The 24910-nt window shown below is 44.1% G+C and overlaps 1 protein-coding gene across 4 annotated transcripts in view; it reads left to right on the top strand.

The window, feature by feature from the left end:
- SMARCC1 (SWI/SNF related BAF chromatin remodeling complex subunit C1) overlaps positions 1-24910 on the top strand; it is a 958790-nt gene that overhangs the window by 155899 nt on the left and 777981 nt on the right. For all 4 annotated transcript variants that reach the window (XM_085628643.1, XM_085628641.1, XM_085628642.1 and 1 more), the window contains exons 5-7: positions 2540-2632; positions 3799-3868; positions 24600-24669. In XM_085628643.1, coding sequence (XP_085484769.1) covers positions 2540-2632; positions 3799-3868; positions 24600-24669 — 233 coding nt within the window. The remainder of the gene's footprint in view (positions 1-2539; positions 2633-3798; positions 3869-24599; positions 24670-24910) is intronic.

Genomic DNA, 24910 nt, shown 5'->3' with positions numbered 1-24910 from the left:
TACATTTATCTATAATGTGCATTGGCTTTATAAATCAATAATAACTTTAACTTCAACTTCCTTTCAGTACCTGCAGGATTTCCTTCGAAACTGCGGGGCAGATTTACAATATCTGGCGCATCCCTGCATATCAGCAGGGATGCGCCAGTTATTGTGCGCCATGGCTCCGCCACCTCCTCAGCATCCTACCGATGCTGGGTCCCGGCGGGCACCCCAGGCTTGTCAGCACCCGCGCATAAGGTACCCCAGGACCACGTTCCAGGTGTGCAAACACCCCTCGAAGATCTGCGTGACGTTATCTGTGAGAAAATGGATTTGCGACTAACCAGAACAAGCATTGACATAGCTAATAGGTCTCGCTTTTGCGAGAGTTTATGCTATTGGCATTGTAAATGACAATGCCTTTTTTTTTTAAAACCAACACATTAATAAAAGGCATTGTAATCTACAATGCCAATAGCTCAAACTCTAGTAAATGCGAGACCTAATGCATTGCAAATGCTTGTTTTTATATACTATTAGAGTGCGCGCTTTCAACTGATTTCCTGATTCGTTCATTTTTTCTAAACTAAATTGTCTTAAGTGCATGGACCAATAGAAATGGAAAGAAGAGGGTGGTTAACCTGTAGGGCGCAAAACAGATGACGTTAATCCAGTACCTTGTCATGATTCGAGGGGGTTATGTGTGTGCGTTATTTGTTCACCACCTGTGTATGGGGATAGCTTGATGGTCCTTTCGCTCAGCCATCTATTTCTGCCTTCACTTAGCAAAAAAAACTTTTACATTCTATCCTGGATGGCTCTGTGACGTGAAGGCTGGTGACGTCATTATGTGGCCAGGCAATCTGCACTGTGCACGTGAGGCCGCAGCCTGACTTGCGCCCTTCAACTTTGAGAGGGGGAGCAGGCCAAACCCCCCCCTGCTGACCCAGCATAGATACAGGCGGTGCCCCCTGGCCTGCAAACAATGGGGGGGTTTCCAGCCCATCACCCTATTGTGTGTGTTGGGCTGCGCAGTGTTTGGTGTAGGGTGGCTGGTCTTCCAATCACTGCTCGTCTGATGTCCCTTTAATGAGTAACTGAGGGAATACAAGATTTCGTTGCTGAAAACTATACGACTCCTTTGACCATAACCACAGGATGGCGTAAAATAAAGGGGGGTGAATGAGTAACTCTTCCTGCTAAGAAAATCCACAAATCGACACCAGGCACACAGGGCGCTACAATGCAGAGGTCACCGCTCCCTGACACCGCCCCCATCCCCCCCCCCCCCCCCCCCCCCCCCCACCTCCACTCCCCCAGCATAAGGCTTCTTTCTATCTCTGTGTGGGGTGGGGTGCAAGTTTATTATTGACTTTGCTGCAAAGCGAGTCGGCAGAGTTTGCAAAAGTCTCTCCGGTTTCGTGAATTAATTAACAATATCACGTTTCACTTTGTGTGCACAGAAGCAGTCATCACAAACGTCTGCTTAAACGCCGCCCCGCAGCCCTGCCTATTTCTTTCACGATTTTTCTCACTTAAAAAAAATCTGGAAATTCAGACGCGAGCGCGCCGCCGGGGTCGTGGTTTCTGGTCAGGTCTGTGGGGGTGTGAATGTTTTTTAGGTCTGACTGGCTCTCGGGTGGCAGGCTGGCTTCATGTTCCTCACTCTGTCTGAAGTACCTCTAATTTAAGCTCCAAAGATTAAACCATCCCAGCCTTTCGCTCTCAAGGGGCAGAACAGCTCTTGGGCTGCTCCCCAAAGGCCTCCAATACTGTTTTAGGTCTTGCCTAGGGATTAGTTGCGAGACAATATTGTCATTTTACAGTGGGTTTAGAGTCCGCCAGTTGCCTCTCATTGGTTGACCTCAATGTCACTCATTTGCTTGCTTCTTATTGGATGGCTTGTGTGGGCTTTACTTCCGCCTCATGAGTTTGTCCGTTCCCTGGAGCAGGGATGCATTAACCCTCCACTGATAGTGATTTAACTTTACAGTGCACCCCTGTGTTGCTTCGGCTTCCTTCCCAGCCCCCATGTTACTTTTGCCACTGAGGGAGCGGATACATCTGCCCCCACCTATTACCCCCCCCCCTATTACCCCCCCCCCACTGCCCTTCCCTGCATTGCTTCCACACTCCACCCCCTTTTAAAAAAAAAAACGTGTTTTTTTCCTTTTTAATTGCCGATTCAGCTTAAAAAGAAAAAAAAAATCTGCATAATTTTCTAGGGGTGCGCCTACAAAATTATTATTATACTTTTGCATCCTCTAGTCATGTGGCACATTATCAGGGATACTGTGCAGCATAGCTAAAACAATTGACAGTGCCAAAAGTTCTCAAAGTCGAGACCTATTGGCTTTGCAAATGCTTATTCTTACCTATCTATGGTTATGTTATTGCTACATTGCTATGTTATGTACCGTGGGACTCCCACTTCGGGGAATATTCAAGCATGTGAATCTATGAAAGACACCAATACTGGAGAACCACAGTTTACAGGTAAGTAACTTTTGTTCTTATGTTGAGCAGCGTAAAATTTGACTTTCATTTTCTTTTGTAGAACAACTGTCTGACTCGACCAAATATCTACCTCGTTCCAGACATTGAACTGAAATTGCTCAATAAACTAAAGGACATTATCAAACGTCATCAGGTAATTTCTGTGTGTTGAAGTTTGAGGGTGTGCATGTCTGTCTCAATTTGAAAGGTACTGCAGGACGTTGTCAGAATGAACAGGGAGTTGATTAACATTGTAATTTTTGAATAATCCATTCTTGATTAGCATATTTGCTGGTGTTAGTTTTGCCTTTTGTGGACACTCAAATGATCTCAACACCTAGGTACCTTAATCGTAAGCAAGTTAATCGTCCGTGTCTTTTCATTGTACCAACAATAGTCTAATTTAAAATGACTGAAAATCAGTAACCAGGTGTTTTGTGCCAGTATTGCTAGTATTGTTGCGACATTCATACAGGGAACATCTGCTTTGATGCATCATTATTATGTGTATAACAGTTTATGGATCACAAGAAAGAGATTAGTGCTACTGGAACATTTTTGGAGCACCGGTCATTTTGTTTTATTTGGACAGTAAAATATCTGTAAAATAATTGAAGCACATCTGGATATACAGAACAGGTGAAAATTGATAATGCTTGAAGTGAGTACTCTCGTACCTCTCTTTGGTCACGGGAGCTGCCTATGTTCCTCTTACATCTTCACCACCTTTTTGTGCACATTCAGGCTCTGCAGGCACTATTTGGGTGGCTAAGTTTTATTAGAATTCTGTAATTTAGATCGTTAGCAGACTTATTAGGTTGAATAACCTGATAAAAATGGTCTCTTATGGAATTTGTGCATATTCTCTTGTTCTTTATAATCTATTACCTATAGGTGGAAGCAAACACCTAGATTGTTCCTACTTTCCTTGAGGAATTTAGACCATAGTGTAAAATAAGACAACTGACTTCGGATGCTTACAGCCAACCCAACAGCTGATGTAGTGTAGCACTGTTTTTCTTGTATTTTTGTCGTAGAATTCCTTGTTTATGGATGATTTAAGAAGAAACCAACAACAAGACCACGTATGGCCCCACTCCACTGAGCAGTAGGCCTTTTGCCTATACATCTCAGAGAAATGGCACAGTGAATGTCTGTTCTCTGGCTGCAGAAAATAGTTTAGAACCATTATCTGAATTCTCTTCCACTTTCCTCCTAAATGTGTTTTTGACCAGAGATGTAATATTGTTTTTAGTTGAGGTCATTTAGGCAGTAAGATCCAAATCCATTTTTAATTCATTTTATTTGCGCTTTGCTTAGGGAACGATCACAGAAGAGAAGTCTAAAGCTTCACACCATGTTTACCCACTTCCAACTACTCCTGAAGATGGTAAGTCAATAAGTCAGGTTTTTATCACATTTTATAAAATGAAAAAGCCTCAATTTTGCATATGTACTTTATTTAAATGTTATATGGATCTGAGTTTGAATCCTGTTAAATAAAGCTGGACCTTTTAACTGTGTAATTTCCCTGGAACTTATGAATACTTTGAGGACTGAGAGTCCAGTTTTGTGACCCGCATAAGTTTGCCCTCCATGAAACTGCATGTTAAGCTGCTGACATACTGGGATATATGTCCATCTGAAAGCTATCAGTGTTTGACACTTGTGGGCTACAGGGTTATCTGTTTTTACTTTTGGAATGATTCCTTGATTCATTTTAAAGATCAGATACAGCATTTCTACAGTACCCAATATAGGGGCATGTCCAAGTAAATCAAATTAACCTTGTTTTTCCTTTTACAATCAAGAATGATGGCGAAGCTCAGCCATTTGCTTTTCCAAATTAGTATTGGTTGGAATTGCATTAAATTAGGGAAGAACTTCCCTTGACTGTGTGTGTGCTCGTGTGTGTGTGTGTGTGTGCTCGTGTGTTCGTGTGTGTGCTCGTGTTCGTGTGTGTGCTCGTGTGTGTGTGCTCGTGTTCGTGTTCGAATGTTCGAGGCATATGAGCTGCAGATTACACACTTGTGCATAGATCGCCATCTGGTGTTGGGCCCGGATGTTTGCAGTTTGTTTTTCCTCTTGGAAAGTCTCTGGAAGTCACGAGGTCGGTGACTCCTCCTTTGGATCGTATTGCGCATGGGCTTCGGCTCCATCCTCAGATTGTTTTTTTTCCGCCATTGGGCTCGGGTGTAATCTTCGCGCTCCGGTTCCGAACAGCTTCCAGTTCGACGATCGACGCGCAATCCTCACCCCAATTTGCGGTATTGTTTCGATCGCGATCTCCCCACTCGACACACCTCTCACCAGCAAGACCTTCGGTTCCAGTCGTCGACGGCAGCCTTCGGGCCTACCCAAGCTCCGGTCCTGGCTAATGGAAAGGACTCCATTTAAAAAGTGCCCTCTGTGGGTCCAAATTCCCCCACACCGATCTCCATGAGGTGTGCAACCTCTGCCTCTCCCCCGAACACGAGGCTCGAGACTGTCCGGTGTGTAAATCCTTCCGGTCCAAGAAAACGATTCGGGACCGAAGAGCCAGAAGAACCATGGCACACTCTTCGGCGATTCCGGATGACATCTTCGGGGAAGGTGTTGACGCTCCAGAACGACACACAGACGAGGGACTCGTCAGCGCATCCGAAGCCGACGATTCAGATGTGGAGGACATCACTCCGGCACAGAGGGTCGTGAGTACTACTCTACCAACCGACCCCCCCCCCCCCGTCCCCCCGCCCCACCCTCACCGGCACCGAAAAAGGCTTTGGTCACGCCTTCGCCTACGGGCCTAAGCAAGACCAAAGACATTGCTTCCCACACCGCACCTTCGGGACCGGTAAGGAAGCCAATTAAGCCTTCAGGCGGCTCGGGCTCGAGCCAGCCCACCGTCGGAGCGGATAAACACTCTTCGAACCCAGCTCCTCGGCACCGACCCCATCTTCGGTACGGACAAAAGCCCACAAGACCACCGGCACCGACACTTCGAAGCCGAAATCCATCTCGGCGCCTACTAAACAATCGGAGCTTTCCAAGCATGGTTACAAACAACGAACCAGCACCGATAAGAAACCAACGGCCCCGACGCCTTCGGTGCCGACGGACCAACCAACCTCTCCAGAACTATTCGCACCGGATCCCTTACAAAAAACATTAACTAAGGATCCCAAAACTGGACATTTGATGCTCTCTATCAAAAAGAGACAGTTAGAGAAACCTGCTCCGCCTCCACCTCCAAAAAGGAAGGATTCTGCTACCTCCCCTTTCAGACTACCTTCCCCACCTCCACCACCTCCTCCACCTTCCCCTCCTCCACCTCCACCTCATCATTCCCCGACCCCATCCCCGGATAATGATGATCAAGGGGATCCATACGATGACATAGGGGATGTGCCCCAAGATATACCTACAGGGGACCCCACTCCCACAGGATCCCCAGACCCATGGGACGATTATAATATCCCTGATATCCCTAACGTCCCACAAGACGATCTTTACCCTTCCAGACCTTCTCCACCAGAAGACTCCTTGGGGTTCAACCATTTACTGCAAAGGGCGGCACACTACCACGGGGTAGATTTACATACCGACCCAGTGGAGGAGGATTTCCTCCTAGATACATTTGACACCACACATAGGACCACCTCCATATTGCCTATGCTGAAGGGTGTTATAAAACATGCGCCGGAGGTCTTTAAGGACCCAGTCAGGGCCAGGGTCATTAACCCGCGCATTGATAAGAAATATAAAGCCTACCCAACGATCCCTCCTACATCAGAGGGCCAGCACCACTTGATTCCTTGGTAGTATCCACAGCACGGAAAAGGGCCAACTCCCAGGCGTCAGGTGACGCACCACCACCTGACAAAGAGTCTAAACTCTTGGACGCATCAGGCAAGCATACTGCATCTCAAGGGGGCAATATATGGCGTATCACCAATACACAAGCACTACTAGCGAGGTATGACAGGGTCCATTATGATGAGCTAGAAGCCATAATGCAGCATCTCCCTCATAAATACAAAGCTAGGGCCAATGAGCTAATTCAGGAGGGCAAAACAATTACCAATACCTCCATACGTTGTGCCTTAGATGCAGCAGACACAGCCTCTAGGGCTATCAATATTAGTGTCCTCCTCCGTCGCCATGCCTGGCTAAGGATATCGGGTTTTAAACCGGAGGTACAAGCCTCCATCTTCAACCATCCCTTTGACCAGGAACATTTGTTTGGCCCCAAAGTGGATGACGCCCTAGATAAATGAAAAAGGACACTGACACGGCAAAATCCATGGGAGCCTTACAATCCCACCCTCCCAGACGCTCCTTTCGCCGCTCTTCCTTTTCGGAGCACATCCAGAGGTTACTCCTCAGACACCGCTTCCACTTCATACAAACCCCCTACTCAGTCCACCTTTACAAGGGGTTACCAAAGAGTCGGCTACAGGGGCAACAATAACAAAGGCAGAGGCAAAACAAACACTGCCCGCTCTGCCACCGCGCCTACCCAGTGACTTCCCTCCACTTCCCCCAGACCATCACACTCCGGTCGGGGGCAGACTCCAACATTTCCTTCCGGTCTGGACTACCATCACCTCAGACAAATGGGTGACACAAATAATTTGGTCAGGCTACTGCCTAGAACGAATATCTACGCCCACAAACATTCCACCCAGGCAACGCCCAATGTCACCAGAACATCTGCTGCTACTCAAGCAGGAGGTAATCTCCCTCCTAGACAAAAAGGCAATAGAACACGTTCCTACCAACCAACAAAATATGGGGGTCTACTCCCTATATTTTCTCATACCAAAAAGGGACGAGACTCTACGGCCCATCTTAGACCTTTGGCCCCTAAACAAATACATACACTCAGACCACTTTCATATGGTGACGCTTCAGCAGGTACTTCCGCTACTTTCCCAAAACGACTTCCTCACCACTTTGGACCTAAAAGACGCTTATTTCCACATTCCAGTGCACAACGCTCACAGGAAGTACCTCAGATTTGTGGTGGACGGCCAACACTACCAATTCAAAGTGCTCCCGTTCTGAGTCACAACCGCACCACGAGTATTCACCAAAACACATTCATGTCTTCCCATACCTAGACGACTGGTTGATAAAAGCCAGTTCATACAATCAGTGTGTACAACACACACACACCACGATCCAGCTACTTCACCAGCTGGGCTTCACGGTAAACCACGAAAAGTCCCATCTACAACCATCCCACATTAAACAATATCTAGGTGCCACTATAGACACCTCAAAAGCGCTCGCCTAACCCAATCCTGCCAGGATTGCAAACATTCAGGCTCTACGCGCAAAATTCATAGCACAACACTCCCTTCCAGCTCGGGTGTTCATGCAACTAATAGGGATGATGGCCTCTTGCATCTTCATAGTACCTCACGCAAGACTCCTGATGCGTCCTCTCCAAGAGTGCTTAGCGCACCAATGGAACCAGGCCCAGGGTCAATTAACAGATCTGGTGTTGGTTGACGGTCGTACCCATCGCTCTCTGCAGTGGTGGACCACCAAAAACCTACAAAGGTCGACCGTTCCTGGACCCGGTTCCCCAGATAGTACTAACAACAGACGCATCGCTCTCCGGCTGGGGAGCTCATCTATTACATCTCACCATGCAAGGCAAATGGACACCTCAGCAGAAGCTACTCCATATCAACCACCTGGAGTTACTAGCGATCTTCCTAGCCCTAAAATCCTTTCAAACACAGATTTCAGGCAAGGCAGTCCTAATCCGCACAGACAACATCACAGCCATGTATTATATTAAAAAACAAGGCGGCACGCACTCTCCTCAGCTCTCTCAGCTAGCACAGAGCAAATGGAGATGGGCCATCCCCCAGAAAATCTTTCTCCTAGCCCAGCATGTACCAGGAGTCCAAAACACTATGGCAGATCTGCTCAGCAGACAAACACAACAACTCCACGAGTGGGAACTCCACCCGCAAGTTCTTCACCCGTACTTTCAAATGTGGGGGCATCCACAGATCGACCTCTTCGCCACCCACAAACGCCAAATGCCCAAGCTTCGCTGCCAGATATCCCCACCCATTGTCCAAAGGCAATGCGATATGGATGAACTGGTCAGGCAGATTTGCATATGCTTTTCCGCCTCTCCCACTCATTCCATTAGTGGTGCGCAAACTACAACAACACTCCCTCACACTAATCCTAGTAGCTCCAACTTGGGCCAGACAACTGTGGTACACCACACTGCTGGAACTATCTGTAGTACCGCACCAAAAGTTGCACCTCTCTCCACACCTCTTAACCCAGAACCATGGAGAGATCAGGCACTCGGACCCAGCTCAGCTCAACCTTGCGATCTGGCTCCTGAAATCCTAGAATTCGGTTATCTAAATCTTCCCCCTGACTGCATGAACTTCATTAAAGAAGCTAGGCGACCCACCACTAGAGCGTGCTACGCGGCCAAGTGGAAACATTTTGTTGTGTATTGTCACAACAATACCATCAATCCCCTAGATGTGTCCATTCCACACATCATAGGCTTTTTACTACACCTACAAAGATACAATCTAGCCTATACGTCCATTAGACTGCACCTTGCAGCCATAGCAGCTTATCTACAAAACAGGCAACATCTATCACTTTTTTAAGAGTACCTGCCATTAAAGCCTTCATGGAAGTCCTCAAAAGAATAATTCCCCCCAGAGTGCCACCCTCACCTGTGTGGAACTTAAATATAGTTCTCACCAGACTAATGGGACCTCCCTTTGAACCTCTACACAAATGTGAACTTCAATTCCTACTATGGAAAACCGCCTTTCTTGTAGCCATCACTTCCCTCAGAAGGGTCAGTGAGATACAAGCACTTACCATTCAAGAACCTTTTCTCCAAATGCACCATAACAAAGTTGTTCTCCGTACTAACCCAAAATTCCTCCCTAAAGTCATTTCTCCTTTTCAAACCAATCTGTAGAACTACCAGTATTCTTCTCGCAACCACACTCCGTTGCAGAAAGAGCTCTTCATACATTAGATGTCAAACGAGCCTTACTCTACTACATCAAGAGAACACAACCTTTTCGTAAGACCAAACAGCTGTTTGTTTCTTTCTCACCACCACACAAAGGCAACCCCATCTCCAAGTCAGGGATAGCTAGGTGGATTGTCAAATGCATTCAGATTTGATACCACAAAGCAAAACGAACGCTATCCGTTCCCCCTAAAGTCCACTCTACACGTAAAATAGGGGCTTCAATGGCATTTCTAGGTAACATCCCATTAGATGATATCTGCAGAGCAGCTACATGGTCAACACCGCACACTTTCACTAAACACTATTGTGTAGATGTGCAAACTAAGCAACAGGCTAGTGTGGGCCAGGCTGTACTCAAAACATTATTTCAAACCACTGCAACAGATACGGGTGGTCGCCGCTAAGGATGGGTACTGCTATATAATCTATGCACAGTGTGTAATCTGCAGCTCATATGCCTCGAACGGCAAATGCTACTTACCAGTATGCATCTGTTCTTGGCATGTAGAGCTGCAGATCTACACACGGCCACATGCCTCCCCGGCTACCTTTATCTGTTCCAGTCTATCTTATTTAGATACAAAACACTTGGGCATCTTCACTGTTATTACTATGCTCCATCTTTCCCTGCTGGCGAAAAACAATCTGAGGATGGAGCCGAAGCCCATGCGCAATACGATCCAAAGGAGGAGTCACATACCTCGTGACTTCCAAAGACTTTCCAAGCGGAAAAACAACTGCAAAGATCCGGGCCCAACACCAGATGGCGATCTATGCACAGTGTGTAGATCTGCAGGTCTACATGCCAAGAACAGATGCATACTGGTAAGTAGCATTTGCCATATTTCCCACCAAATTTTTCCACAAAGGAAGACACCGCACACCAAGAGAATTCGATATTTCAGGTTTATTGCAATCGTGCAATTGTCACCATCAAACCACCACCACCAACGCATTTCAACCCCCACGGATCTTGCTCACGGTATGTGAATCCGTCCTTTGTTTTTTTTATTAATAGTTTCCTATTCATGCTATTTAAGAAGCGTTGTGGGAAATGTAGTGTTTATGTTCTCTTTCTGGGTCCTTTCATGCCTTTTGTGTTTATTCACGGCGCAGTCTGTATTCTGATGTACCACGGAGCTTTGGGCCTGAATTCATTTTGCTTTCATGTTGTAATTCTGAGAGTTCCTGGGCACACGTTTCTGTTGAAATTCTAAATTTGTTTTTGGTTTTTCATTTTCTCGATGCTTTATTGACCACGCTCTTTCCACATTCTTTCATTCTTGTTGGTTCTTTTTGGAATGTTCCTGAGTATTATGTGTTAAGCGGTGCACACCATGGTTCCTGCTCTTTGAGACAGTGCCTTTTACTTATCACTCCTTGCAGGCTCATATAATTATGACAATTTTCGTATCGTTGTTACTTTGATTAAGTGACATATGTCTAATTTAATCATTATTGTGCCCAATTTTTCACATTACTCTTGGAATCCATCTGTTATGTATTATCATTCTGGATTGTCCCAGATGTTTAATTATGATTAGGGCTCCCGGTTTTATGGTATTTATTTTTTTGCCATTTCCGTCTGTATTTATCCATATTTATTTTTGGGGCATTTTTTCTGTTTTTATCCACATTTATTTTTGCTACAAGCAAAAGACGACGCTACAGCTAGTATTTTTCCACGTTTATTTAAATTGACAATGCACACATGCGCTCGGTTGTTATGTGAGGGCACTGTCAATGTACGAGAGGAGAGACCTCGGAGGGCAATAGCTGCTTGCATGGATGAGGGAATCCATTTTGAGGAATTTCAATCAATTGCTTGGCTAGGGCTCTGCTGGAGGGGATTAGTGTTCTATTTGGTCGAACTGTAAGGATGAATGTACAGATCTGTAGGTAACTGTCTCCCCTGCATTGTTTCACAAGCCAGTCAAAACATCCATGCCAAACACTCACATTGCGCTGACTAGTTTCCAAGTGATCAGACCTCATTAGCATGGATTGTACAGGTTCCCGGATTGCACAGTGGGGCTATCTCTCCCACCAGGCGCGCAACATCCATTTGGCTCAAAGGGCTCCAATTCCCCTCCCCCCACCCCATCGTGTGTGTCAACCCGGGCTGAGACAGCGACCCGGGATGGCGTCCGTCTACTTGCAGCCGCATCCTAGTTCTTCACAGCTCTTTAAAAAGACCATTCACTTGTTAACGAGGCTATGCTGTTTTTTTCACCCCTTCTTAGTGCTCCTGCATCTTCACTGCCCTCAAACTTTCCTTTACAGCCCCTTGGCCACAGCACGCTCCGGGATGATTCTGCTAACTACTACTCACTTAATGGTAGCTATTTTCGCTGAAAGTAATAATATGCAACTGAAGTCCGAGATAATTGATATGATTCAAAATCTGGAATCTGTTCTGAGGGGATAATAAAGATGCACTGCCGAGTTAAATCACAATGAAAGCAAGGACATGACTATTAAACAATTGGCGCAATATCACACAGCCAGTGGTATAGCAGCGGTACCTTGGGCCCTAATGCAGGTTAAAAAAAAATGCCCCCTCATCCACGTCGGAACTTCAGGTGACAAGACAGCCATTACGGCTGTGTACTAGATAACTCATAGGCCTCCCCCCGCCTCCTTCTTGTTGTGTCAGCCCGGGCTGAGACAGCTTCCCGGGCACACACACACACAGACAGTGTTTGAGCTGCCAGCCACACCCGAGTACATCACAGGTCTTTAAAAAGACCATTCACTTGTTAACAAGGCTTTGTTGTTTTTTTCACCCCTTCTTAGAGCTCCTGCATCTCCGCTGCCCTCAAACTTTCCTTCACAGCACGCTCTGGGATGATTCTGTTAAAGACCGGTATCGCAGCATTGCGTGCATTACCTGTGTCTGGCATCACACGTGATGTACAATGTCTTGTGCACTGAAGCCCGGCAAAATTTGCTAGTATTTTGCCGTTTATAGATATAAATACAGACAAAGGAAATCTAGTTTTGCGTCTGTATTTATATGTATGAATCCATAAAAACGGAAAACTGGGAGCCCTAATTATGATTCCAATTGACAATATTCTATTGGTACCTATTGCCGTCAATTCTGGCTAAGTGCCCATGTTTAATTGATTTGCTTTGATACTAGAGTCAGTTACTTGTTGCATGCTTCTTTGCCCGCCAGGTTTATGAATTGCGCCAATTTCTCAATTTCTGTGTCTTTTTTTGTGATTCATATTTATATACGACTACTTTCGGTTCACAGGTGAATGTACAGTTCCTCGTCTCCATTGAGACCATGTGGGATCTTAGTCTTGAACCTGATTATCATTCTTGATTCTAGTCTTCTCAACTTCAGAGTTCTGTTGCCCCCTCTCTCACTTTTGGGAACAGTTACTAAACCAAAGTATTTGATGTCCTGTCTTCTGTTGTCACAATGGGATTTCAAACGCTTCATGATTGCATAGTTAGTGTCTCCATTTTGAATGGCTCTCAGATGTTCCAAGATCCTCCTCTTCAGGGGACATATCGTACTCCCTATGTAGCGGAGTCCACAATAGCATTCGATAACATACACTACATAGGTAGACTCGCATGTAATTCTTTCTGTGATGTTGAAGGTTTTTCCCATGAAGTCCTCTACCTGTTTCATATTCTTGCGGATTGTACATGCCTTATATTTATTACAGTGTACAAAGCCTGTTGGTTGTTCCATCAGCCAATTTCTCTTTGTGTTGGATGTCATATGGCTCTTTACTAACTTATCTATCAGTGACGGTGTTTTACGATAGGACATGGTAGGTCGTGCGCTTATTTTGTCCACTAGTTCCGGATCTCTATTTATAATAAAGGTAACTTGTCAAACAAGTCAACAACAACAAACACTTTGTAAAATAAGTAATAAACAAAAAGCACCTTTATCAAAAACACATATATACTCCAAAACAATACCACTCACTTGCCAGAGGCAGCTAAACTACTCACCACCACCTACGCTACACAGACACAGTATGGGTCAACAATATCCCACTAAAAAAGAAAGAGAAAAGAAATTACACATAAGACCATGCAAAACACATCGCAAAGAATTGCATGCTCAAACCACTAACTTAATATGCTGCCATTATGACATCACTTACAAAAAAAATCATTCAAACATTACAATATTAGTCATTTGGAGTAAATACAACAACAAAAAATTCTTACCAAAAAAATGCAACTACACAAAACTGCAGAACAACCACTGTCGAAACCGGAAACAGGAATCAAAAGCTTTAGACTAGAATAAAAAGGAGAAAAAAACATTGTCACATATGCATATAATGCTTTAGACCATCACGTACTGCGCAAAATTTATTGCTTGAACCTCCCACTTTCAAAAAGGAAAGATCGATGGCCCAATCCTTTACAGGGAACGCGGCGAGAATCTGGAACTCAGCCTCAGCTCCGGACCACCCCCTCTTCCCAGTCCTTCAAAATTGACCTCAAAGTTCTCCTCCTGCAAAGACACTTCCAAACTTAAGTCAAGCCCTCTCTATTATCTGAAGGAAGTATTTACATCATAGGAAATTCTATTCTCCATGCCTATAGAAGCGCCTTCCCAGTGTGTTCCTGTGTTTTGAGTGTCTGCCATTTATTGCACTTTTATACCTCTACTTGTACTTTGTACTCTTTTGAAACTTGCACACATGTCACTTTTCCTCTTGTAACGTATTGTTTGCTACCTCTTGTATTTTGTTTGCTTTTGATACATGCACAATTACCACCATTGCCTCATGTAAGGTAACGTTTGCTCTTGTTTTCTGAGTGTCTGCCATTTATTGCAGTATTTTACCTCTGCTTGTATTTTGTACTCTTTTGTAACATGTACACATCACTTTTTCCTCTTGTAACGTATCGTCTGCTACCTCTTTGATTTTGTTTGCACTTTAAAATATTAAAAAAATAAGGTGGCCATGAGGGGAGCGACCCTTGCCTAAGGGGCCGCTCACACAAACAACCCCAAACCTAAAAAATGAAAGAAAACCCTGGCGCTAGTGGTCATTCCTGCTGCACGATCGCATGATCGTGCAGCAGGAATGCATAAAAAAGACATCGGGGGCAGAGGCGTAGCTAGAGCTTGTGGTGCCCGGAGGGGGGGTTGCTGGGGAAAAAGGACGGCGACCACTTGAAAGAGGTCCAAGAGACACGTAGTATAGCCGCTAATGGTTACCTCGATCATGCACATACATGACACGGTCCAAGGCCACACAGTTGAATACACCGGTGACTGGCAGTACAAAAGAGAACACACAGACTGCATGATCTATCTGCGGACTCAGAAAAACCGCATGTGACATCCATCAGAGAGCTGCGTGAATAATTACCTGGTAATCCCCTCAGCACAATGCAAACATGCACATACATGACACTGTTCAGGGATCCATCATCTACAGCTGACATTAAATGACCATTCATCATGGTCGCCCCATTAAAGCAGTGCACTTTGTGATCTGCATGGTACATGTTCTTTGCCGCAGGCACATTAACCCTCTGTGCTACCTTTCCAGGAGTCAACCCTGCCACTAGACAAAACTCCATCTCTCTCTAGGAAGAACATTAATCACCAAAGTTATCATGACATTTTTATTGTTTCTGAAAATTGCTGGAGGCCAGGAAGGAGGCAGCAAGTTTTTTTTCAAACCATAATATACTTGCAAACACTACGCACCCACCCGAAATAGGTACCCAGTGAGGTCACACCGTTCGCATCGCCCTAACCTGCTCAAGGTTCATGTGACCTCAGTGACAGTCACAGCGACTGGATCACTGTTGCTCTAGGGTGTGCTGCTTCCTAGGCCTGCCCGCAAGACAGGAGATGAACTTCAGTATGGATTGTGGTGGACAGGCCTTCAAGGTTAACCCACAATTGACACCACTAGGGTACACCTGCTTGTGCTAAGACATCAAGCCTTCTAAGGTCTAGCATGGTAATGTGCTCCCTCAGTACGGTGGTCTGGTGGACTGGTCATGAAGGCTGAACCCGGTTCCCCAGTTCCAAATTCGACAGCTCTGGCCATAGTGCCACATCCTCTCCCCCACTGAACACCATACTTTCCCACTGAGAGAAACTCGCACTGTCTTCAGCTATAACCTAATTGTGCCCGCTATAAACACTTGGATGTGGCTCAATTCAAATTATGCACTTCATAAGAGTAATATGCTGCCTAAAAAAAAAAAAAAGCAACCACTCACAGGGAATGCAAGATTAAGTAAAGCATGTGAAATGTAAGCAGAAACAACATTGTCACCTTGACGATCTCTCACTCACTATTCAGAAATCAGCGAGTGGTTTTACCTGAAAAGTTATGGACATGACTAGAGGGCCCTGAAGGGAACCGTTTCAATGTCCATTGCTTATATCCTTACAAAACGTAAGCAGTATGGTATAAAAAGACCACATCCATAAACACAGAGCCATGGTACACATTGTGTTTTCCAATCCACCCATCAACCAGGTATTGCTGTACCTCCAGGAATGGTACACTTTCCCACCTGGGAACAATAATGCTTTTCAAAGAAAGACGAGAAAACGAAAGTAGCGCTTCACTGGCAAACTCTGTAAAGTGATGCTGATGTATTTGGATGTAAATAAAACCAATCTGGCCACTTTGCAACCCCTCTGTCTTGCTTTATTTAGTTATGTATTTATTTTTCATATTTAAAACCTTCTATTTCTCTCCATCCTGCTGCACTTTGGAAAAGAAAAATGTCAGAAAAAGGGCATTTCTCGGTAGTGTTTTTCTTTTTTTGATCCATTTCACAGGGAAGCAACTAAATGAAAGAAGGAAATAGAAGTTGTGAACCGTTTCTTCAAGTCACGGTTTCCAGTAAGTGAGGAGCAAGACAGAAAGAGAGGGAATAATAGGAAGAGAGGGGGGGACAGCTGCCAGCACAAAAAGAAGAGGACATTACCCGAGTCCAAATCCTTCTCTGCCCGTCCCCGAACGTCCACGAAAGCAAGCTGGCCTCATCTGAATGCCTTTGTCCTTCCCCAAATCCCCCCTCCCCAGCCCCAAAACTCACCACTTTCTTCTCCGTTGCGCAGGAAGCAAATGGCTTCCTGCGCGACGGAGAACAAAGCGGAAACCTCCAATAAGCCGCGCTGATGTTATTGAGGACGCGGGGGTGGGGGGGGGCAGGGGGAGGCAGGGGAAGGTCTTCCCCTGCCTTCCCAGTAAAAAAAAAAAAAAAAGGAGCGACCACTCACGGGGGGAGCGCCAGCGCTTCCCCCGTGGGTGGGTGTCATGACGAGCTGGACTCGTCATGGGCACATCCAGACTGTGCTCCATGACGAGTCCAGCTCGTCATGGGCACAGAAAGGGTTAAGTTTGGGATAAGTAGGGCGTCTAATAGGGTACTGGCCAGTAACCTCTAAACGAAGTTCCCTTTCTTCTTTTTCTTTTCTTTTATTGCATTCATCTCTTTAGTTTTTTAATCCTAACGCTTTTTGATATATCATTTTACGCTGTTCTTTTTCTGCTATAGCTTCTTCTTTCCTCACTCTCTCTTGCACTTCTTTCTCCCACATTCGTACACAATCAAACATATCTTGTCGACTCTTATGCTTAAACAAACACTGCTCTACAAACTGAATCTTTTTAAAATCAAATGACCCATTCACAGGCCATCGTAAATCAGGATCCTTTTTCGTATATTTGTTCCACAGTGTACTATACATTATGGAAGAAATACCATATCTAATGTGCATATGCCTATTAGGTGTCCCCTCTGGGGTAGCCGGCTGACTACTTTCTAAATCCATTTTGGTACCACCAAGACAGCAACACAACCTACGGAGTGTGCTAGGAGCAGGTATGCTACCAACATTTTGTAAAATATTACTTATCCCAGATATGCCAAAGTAGAGAAAAATCTCCACATTACCTGCCTTTATCTTTTGCAAGAGATAAACAGACAAACAAAACCAGAATCTTGGCCAAGCAAATCCAAAATCAAGAGTGCCGCTTCAGCGACCTTACCAAACAATAGTCTCCAACCTCCAACTGCCAATCTCTTGGTCGACCTAATGATCACTGCAAAACTTGCGCCAAAGTCTCAGTCGGGACCGGCCACCACGTGGCGGGTCAAATCAAGAAAACTGGAAAAGTTGCTTCGGTCTGCAAAGACACGGGTCTCCTCATGCAGGAAGTCTCCTCAGCAAGATTACATTCCTCCGTCAAGACCACTCCTTAGGGCAGCCATGTCTCCGATGAGTCCCATGAGTTGGGCGCCAAACTGTGGAAATGTGCCTTTTAAGGGGCACACCTGTGCAGGGGTCACCCTTCTCTGTCCACCGGTCCTTAAACCAACAAAATAGAGATTGGCACTTAAACTGGTATTCAAATAACAAGTTTATTAATCACTCATGAGTGTGACTACGTCAATACAACACCCTCAAGTGCTGCAGGAGGTAGTACATGGAATACAGAGACCATGGTGCGTATATACACCCTTTGTTGCAGAGTAAGCATGTAATTACAAATAGAAGGTACAAGCATACACAGGAATAGTTACAGCCAGACATGGGCAGATGGGAAATCACTTAGTTAGCAAAGTGTGAGGGGAATAGAACTGCTTACAGTTGCAAGGCACAGTTGACAGTTATGTCTTTAGTCAGGTGCATTCTAGCAGCTACAGGCCTTTTCTCAGCACATATACATTGCTTGAGCTTATAATAGAAGGAGTTAACTAAAGCTGATGACTCGAGCAGAATAGAAATGCAAGCAACAGTGAAGACGGATGAGTCACAAGGCTAACTAAATGGATGCTGCAAACAAGATGGCTTCAGCTCATGCTAACAGCAATTATTTTCGATTCCCACAACCTGATGTAACGTAATTATCCTAAAAAGATGGTTTGAGAAGTGCTGCATGGAGGGGCTTTGACTCTGCCCACATTACTCAGGAGTATGTTTTGTTTGGGCAGAAGTTGTGTGCTTCTACTGAAGAAAGTGCTTCCTATCCCACAAACCTGTGATTATTGTGTTTTTATTTATCCAGCTGCTTCAACCAGCAGCAGTGTGGCTGCTTTAGCTTGATCTTTCAGGGGGACACACTGACATTGCAGTGCTGTAATAATGTCTTGGATAACTAGATAGTTGACGATGTTTAGTTTTTTCGGGCAGCAGCACAGGTGGGATGAGAGGAGTCGTGAGTAATATATCACAGGTTCAGGAGTCTTCCCTTCCATCAATAACTTAAGATTTCAGAGCGCAGTTTTGTGTTAGCAGTATGGGATGCCAAGGGCTATCCCAATCTACATGGAGTTTTTAGGTCTATTTTAAGAGTGCAACTGTCGCCCTAGCTTATGTGAGTAACAAAAAATAGCTTTCAGATTACTACTGAGAGGGGGGCTTTAGCTTCACCCACATGTTGGAATACAGGAATTGCTTGGGCCAAATGTGTGTGCTTCCACCATAAAGACAGCTTGTATTGCACTTTTTGGCTTTTGGTAAATCTTATTCTGAATACAGCAGGATTGAGGTGGTCATAGTGGCAAGCCAGTGATCATGGCTATACGCCGGATCTGTTTATTATCAAATGTTAAGAAAAATGCACTAGGCTTGATGTATTTATTGTGAAAAGCATATGTTAAATTAAATAGGCATTTAATTCTGGATTGTTGTTGCACTTAATTAAAGCCCAGAAATGGGTATTTTGTTACGTATAATCTCACACTAGTAGGTGCGGGTTTGTTGTTGGTTACTCTTTTGATAATTTTCGATAAAGGTTTGCTCTGTGAAGAGAGATCATATTTTGTTTGGACAATTGTAAATTGTGACTACTATGTAATTTTATAACTGTGCCTGATAGTTTCATTGTGGTAAAGGTAAACTCTGTACAAAGGGCTTCAGCTAGTTATGGTGATCTGCCAAAGAAAACAGTAGGAGGCCTCATTGGGGGACTAGCAAAAATAGTTATGATACCATAGGTCTTATATGTTTATTATAAAGAATTATAAACATAGAAGGCCTGATTTATTAATTGTAAAAAACATATTTTAAAGTCAATATACATTCAAGGGTGGATTGTTATTTCTATATAGTAAAGCCTACAGCTATGTATTACAAGAAATATCACAGATTACCTTTGATGGGAAGGATTCTGGTGTTCGTTACCACCTATGACAAATTCTTGGGGAAAATGTGTGCTGTAATAATTCTAGCTTGAAACTGTTCTTAGCTGTTTGCCAGCTTTTGTGATAAAAATAATAATACGTATCAATGTATATAAATATAGCTCCATAGAGGAACTCTGGGTAAGCGCTGTTCTGCCATTGGTCTGTCAGAGTGTCATTTAAACTGCTTCATACCATGACCGTGTACTGTCTGGGCTAGTTGGTCCGTCCTTAGGTTTAGGTTGACTCCTTTTTATAGTTCCCTTTTCGTTTATTTGCTTTTTTAAAAATATTAATGTTTAAGAGCATATTACAACTCTACAGACAGTGCTGCTTCTCATTTCATCTGCAGTGCGCTGCATCCCACGTAGCCACTTCTTCTAAAGCGGGAGGCCATTAGGGAGTGGCATTACCCGTACTACATCATTGTTTTACCATTCTAAGATGGCCGCTAACACTCTGCAAGACTAACATCCACTGCTGTTTCGTTTCCTTATTGCAATCCTGTACCAGCTGTGTTTAGATGGCAGCACATTTTCTTTTTCCATTTGTATTCTTTTAATTTATCTTGTATATGTTCTTGAGTTTGTGTGTGTTTTGTGGTTGTCAGAGGGGGAATACATAAGGAATGAGTCAGTGGATGTATATGAATGGATTCATGAGTGTAAAGATGAGTGACGAGTGCATGTGTGATAATTTATTGAGTGCCTAACCCTATCATTGACACAGACGGCACCTTAATTTACAAACTAAACTTATTGGCATTGCCAGTGTTTGGTACACTTTAAGACATACATGGTCTGTCTCAAGGAAACTGGTCCTAATAGAATAGTTTTTTAGGTCTCGGGACCATCCGGTCTGCCGAAGGCAGAACCGGAAGTCGAGAGATTTAATGTTTTGGAGAAGAGGGGCTTGAACCCGCCCCTCTTCTCCCCTGTTCTCCATTGGCTGGTCTCTTGAATGCTGGCCAGCCACTGGAGAAGAGGTCCCGTCACTCCGATCATGCCCCCGTCCTTTTCGGATCGGGAGGCGTGTTTTTTGCAAGAAGTCTCATTCTCTCCTCCAGCCAATGGCTGGAGGAGAGAAAAGACAAACGCGCCCGAATCCGAAAAGGACGCTGCGTTTCTCCGAGGCATTTCTGCTCTGCCTCGGAGAAAGGCCGTGGTGTTCCTGGCGTCCTCTCCCCCTGCTCTTACTCTGTATGCTAAATATTGATTCAGCCGTGAGCTTTTACATCAACATTCTCCGATTCCCCCACAAACTGGCGTAATACACTTAAAGCATTCTTCTGAGAACACAAGACTAAACTCACTAAACAAAAAAAACATTAAGATGCTCTCGCTCATAGCAGTCGGTTCCGATTACAGAAAAACTGAATTACGCATCCGTAGAACTTAATTGGGTACGTCCTCTTCCAGCTGTCCCTGAGTACATGTATGGGCATAGACAGAGGACTTTAAACATGGAGACACTGTTTCTAGAAGACACGTAAAAACGAGCGGACATTTTCGAACGGGAAACTTAAGGCCTTGTAGGGACAGCCTAGATGGAAAGGGGTGAGAGGTTGAATTCCCTTTAACAAACTTCAGCGAAAGCAACGGCCATCTTAGTATGGACTAGTTTCGTAATAATAAGGGCGCGAGCAACCAAACAAACGCCAGAAATACTGTTTTTTGTAATATTATAGCCGGAGCAACACAATTTCAAAAATAAATTAATCGGACTTTTTATAATGATAGTATTGTAAATAAGATATAATAATTACATAACTTTCTATGGCGTACTGGATTTTAAAAACTCTCATAAAATGTTTGGAACCGACGTGTACTTGGCGTAATTTGGAAATTCTTACAATCCTTTTTTTAAAAAAACAAATAAGACAATCTAATAGCTTCATTCCCAGTGAGCCACCCAGTTCCTCTGCAAGAACCAGTCCATCGTAGCCCTTCTTTTATGTCTACAGACAGAGCGACCCGGACAGTTCGCAGTCTTATTTCCTTCATGCACTTAGGGTCACTGCTGAGGAATACTTAAAACTGTCGCTAAATAGATGCGATCCCAATCGAAGGGCAGAAGCATCCTTTCAAGGCCGGGGTGCTTCGCGTGACGCAATAACGCCGGGTGAGGGACGTATAGATGTACACGTCGTCGAGCCGGATGTTCAAGATGGCCGGTGAGTGGGGATTCCTGTCCCACTGCTAAGAGTCGAGCTTTCCCTGAACCTGACAGGGGCTCACACCGGCCGAGGCGACTGAGGTAAGTTGGGGGCATGGGTGAGATGGGGATAGTGCGGCCTTTAACCTCCGTTAATTGCATGCCATTTGGACAGACAGTCCAGATCTGCATTGGTTGTCCAGGGAAGAGGCTTACATTGCTCCAGCAGCACTGAGTGCACGAGAATGTAGCAGACAGGACAGTGGCAATCAACAGCCTGAGAAGAAACAGTTCTTGGGTAGGAGGCAACCGTAATATCCCAAGAAAAGGGCATGCAAGACTGAGACTGTAACCGGTCGTAACAGTGTGAGTCACGGCAGGTATGATTGTAAACCGGTTCAATAGCTCGAGAAAGAGACAGGCGTATCTGCAGCAGCTTTAATAGTCCGTTAAGAGGAACAGATGGGTATTTAGTGGCACAAGAAGAGAACAGAATGGCGCATCAACGTCCCGGGAGGTAGAAGAACGCGTTATTGGACTGGGGAAAACTCCTTTATGCTGAGATTAAAAAAAATTCCAGGTGGGTGAAAAAGTAATCTCTAAATGCGAAGATAATATTCGCCTGGTCTGGTTAAGGGGTACATACATCATTGATCATACTTAAAAGCAAAGGAAGCAATTGTTTAAAGTGTTTTGGTTTGACTGGTTGTGTGAATGGGTAAGACCTTTTTTATTTTTTCTAAATCCCAAATAAGTCTGCTTCCGAAGTTAGTGATACAGGGTTGCATGGTTTGGGGTCTGCAACTGAAAGGATTGTCACTTTCGTTGCTGCTTTCACGTGTTATTGTGTGTTTCTTGTCCTGTGATCGCACGTATGTATGCGTGGTTTGAATTTCTTGTATGCAAAAAGGTGCACGATTGTCTGTATGATCGCAGCCTTCCTAAATGTTGCGCATGTTGTCCACTATCGTCGCTATCCCTGTACTGTTTGTTATCGTTCCTGTGTCATAACATCACATCATGGTCATGATAAAGTGTTGTCGCTCATATAGAGATTCAAGTGATTCTTCTCTTAAGCAGACCTTGTTCTTCCGGACTCAGTGGCTCGCCATATGTTGCAACCTACATTATGTGGTTCGATGCTCCCATTTTTCACAATTCTTAAGTTAAATAAAACATTGACCTGAATGAATACTCAATGATCTATTAATACCGACATAGTGCCTCAGAGAAACTGTTGAAAGCAGATAGTAAAAAGCTTATTAACACCAGCCTTATATTTGGGGAATTAAATAATGCAGCACAGTGAAATTTACTTTTGGGGGGACTGACACGTGCTAATACTCTCGTTAGCAATTTCCCCATTTATTATCCTTTTACATCTGGTTACCCGTGGTCGTGTGGCAGGTGCACATCTACAGATGGCCAGACTTAGCAGATCAAACGAAAACGAACTGCACGGCAGTTGTGTTTAGGGATGATGGGAGATGCTAAGTGTGTGCATATTAATATGTTACATATGATAGCGTGCAGGCTAATTGAAATCAAATTATTTGTTTAAACAGTTGGCAACACACTGCATGGTTTGTGCGGTTATTGGATGGCACTGGGAGACACGGGAATCACGGGAACTGTGGCGATGCCGAACTCTGAATTGGTTTTGCATTTCCACCACAGGACTACACACAACAGTCTCTATGAGCATGAAGGAGGAGAATGTCATAGGGAGAAACCGCAACAGGCTAATGAGAAGGGTGGACCGCCAAGGAAAGGCAAACTAATAGGAAATAAAACAAGCTTTTACAATGCAATGGTCTCGGCATTGGTAAAGTTAGAGCTATTGGCATTGCTCATGACATTATTTTTGTTTTTGTTTTTAAAACATTTAAAGAAACGGCATTGTCATGAGCAATGCCAATATCTCTAACTTTACCAATGCCGAGACCGTTGCATTGTAAATGCTTGTTTAGTCCTTTTGTAGATTAGGTATTATTTTTGTTACTCAGAGAGATTAGAGTACAATATAAATGAGCCCTCCTGGGCTTTGTATCTGCAAGCCCCAGAGATGTGCCAACTGGGTCTGTTCTCCAGCATGTTTGGTGACAACCTTTACTGTACTTTAAAGGGGTACAATAATCTGCACTCAAATCTTTCTTTGGCAAAATTTGGATTTTAGACCTCTGAATAGAGATCAGATTTTGCATCTAGGGCTGCTGTGCTTTACTTTACATCAATGGAAAATGTCCACTTACTTTTGCATTCTGAATCAACTTCCATTTATATTTTAGTGTTAATCTTTATTCTCCTTGTTTTAAATGTTCAAAAGATCTCTCTGCATAACTAGAAACAATAGCTTAGTGGCTCGAGTGCCTAATGAGATTAAAAATGGTGAATCTTCTTTTATGGAGGATTTCAAAAGGACCTAGTTTGGTTATTCAGTGTTTCATCCTAATGAGGCTGGTGGTATGAGCTACACATAGGTTGTGACTAGCAACCTCTGTTAAATACAGATTTTAGCAGTTCTTAAAAAGATTAAACAGCCTTAATTCAAACCATAATTTGAGGCAGTAATATTTTTCTTATCTTAGGTCTCCAAGTTTGGCTAATTCCGTAGGCCCAACTGTACCAGAATGTGCATTAATACTTTAAAATCAACATTTCTTACTTAGTTTGTGTCTTTCCCCCCCCCCCCTCCTATTGTGTTTTTTATTTAAGCTAAGTTGTTCATTGTACTCCTATTAATGCTAAATTGGCTGGTCTGTAATGTGTTCCTCACCTTTTTTGGTAGATGAATGGTTGCGACCTGTGATGAAGAGGGATAAGCAAGTGTTGGTGCATTGGGGCTTCTCACCAGACAGGTAAATATTAAAGTTTATTTTTATTTTTTAATCAGCAATTGTAATTCATTAAACCTGCATCAGAGGGCTCTAGTGGATTAAGTGGTATAGGTAGCCTCTTTCTTAAATGTTGATTTAGTGGTGTGGCTGATCTAGGTTAAGCCTTCTAGTAATTGTTGTTTTGTTTGGGTAGATGTTTTCTGCTTGCTGTTAATTGATTTCCAGGACAATCATTTTCAGGAGCTCATTGGTGCATGTCCAG

The sequence above is a fragment of the Triturus cristatus genome, chromosome 10, assembly GCF_964204655.1.
Source record: "Triturus cristatus chromosome 10, aTriCri1.1, whole genome shotgun sequence".
Lineage (NCBI taxonomy): Eukaryota > Metazoa > Chordata > Amphibia > Caudata > Salamandridae > Triturus > Triturus cristatus.
Note: the sequence above shows the minus strand (reverse complement) of the source record. Positions and strands in the feature narration are given on the sequence as shown.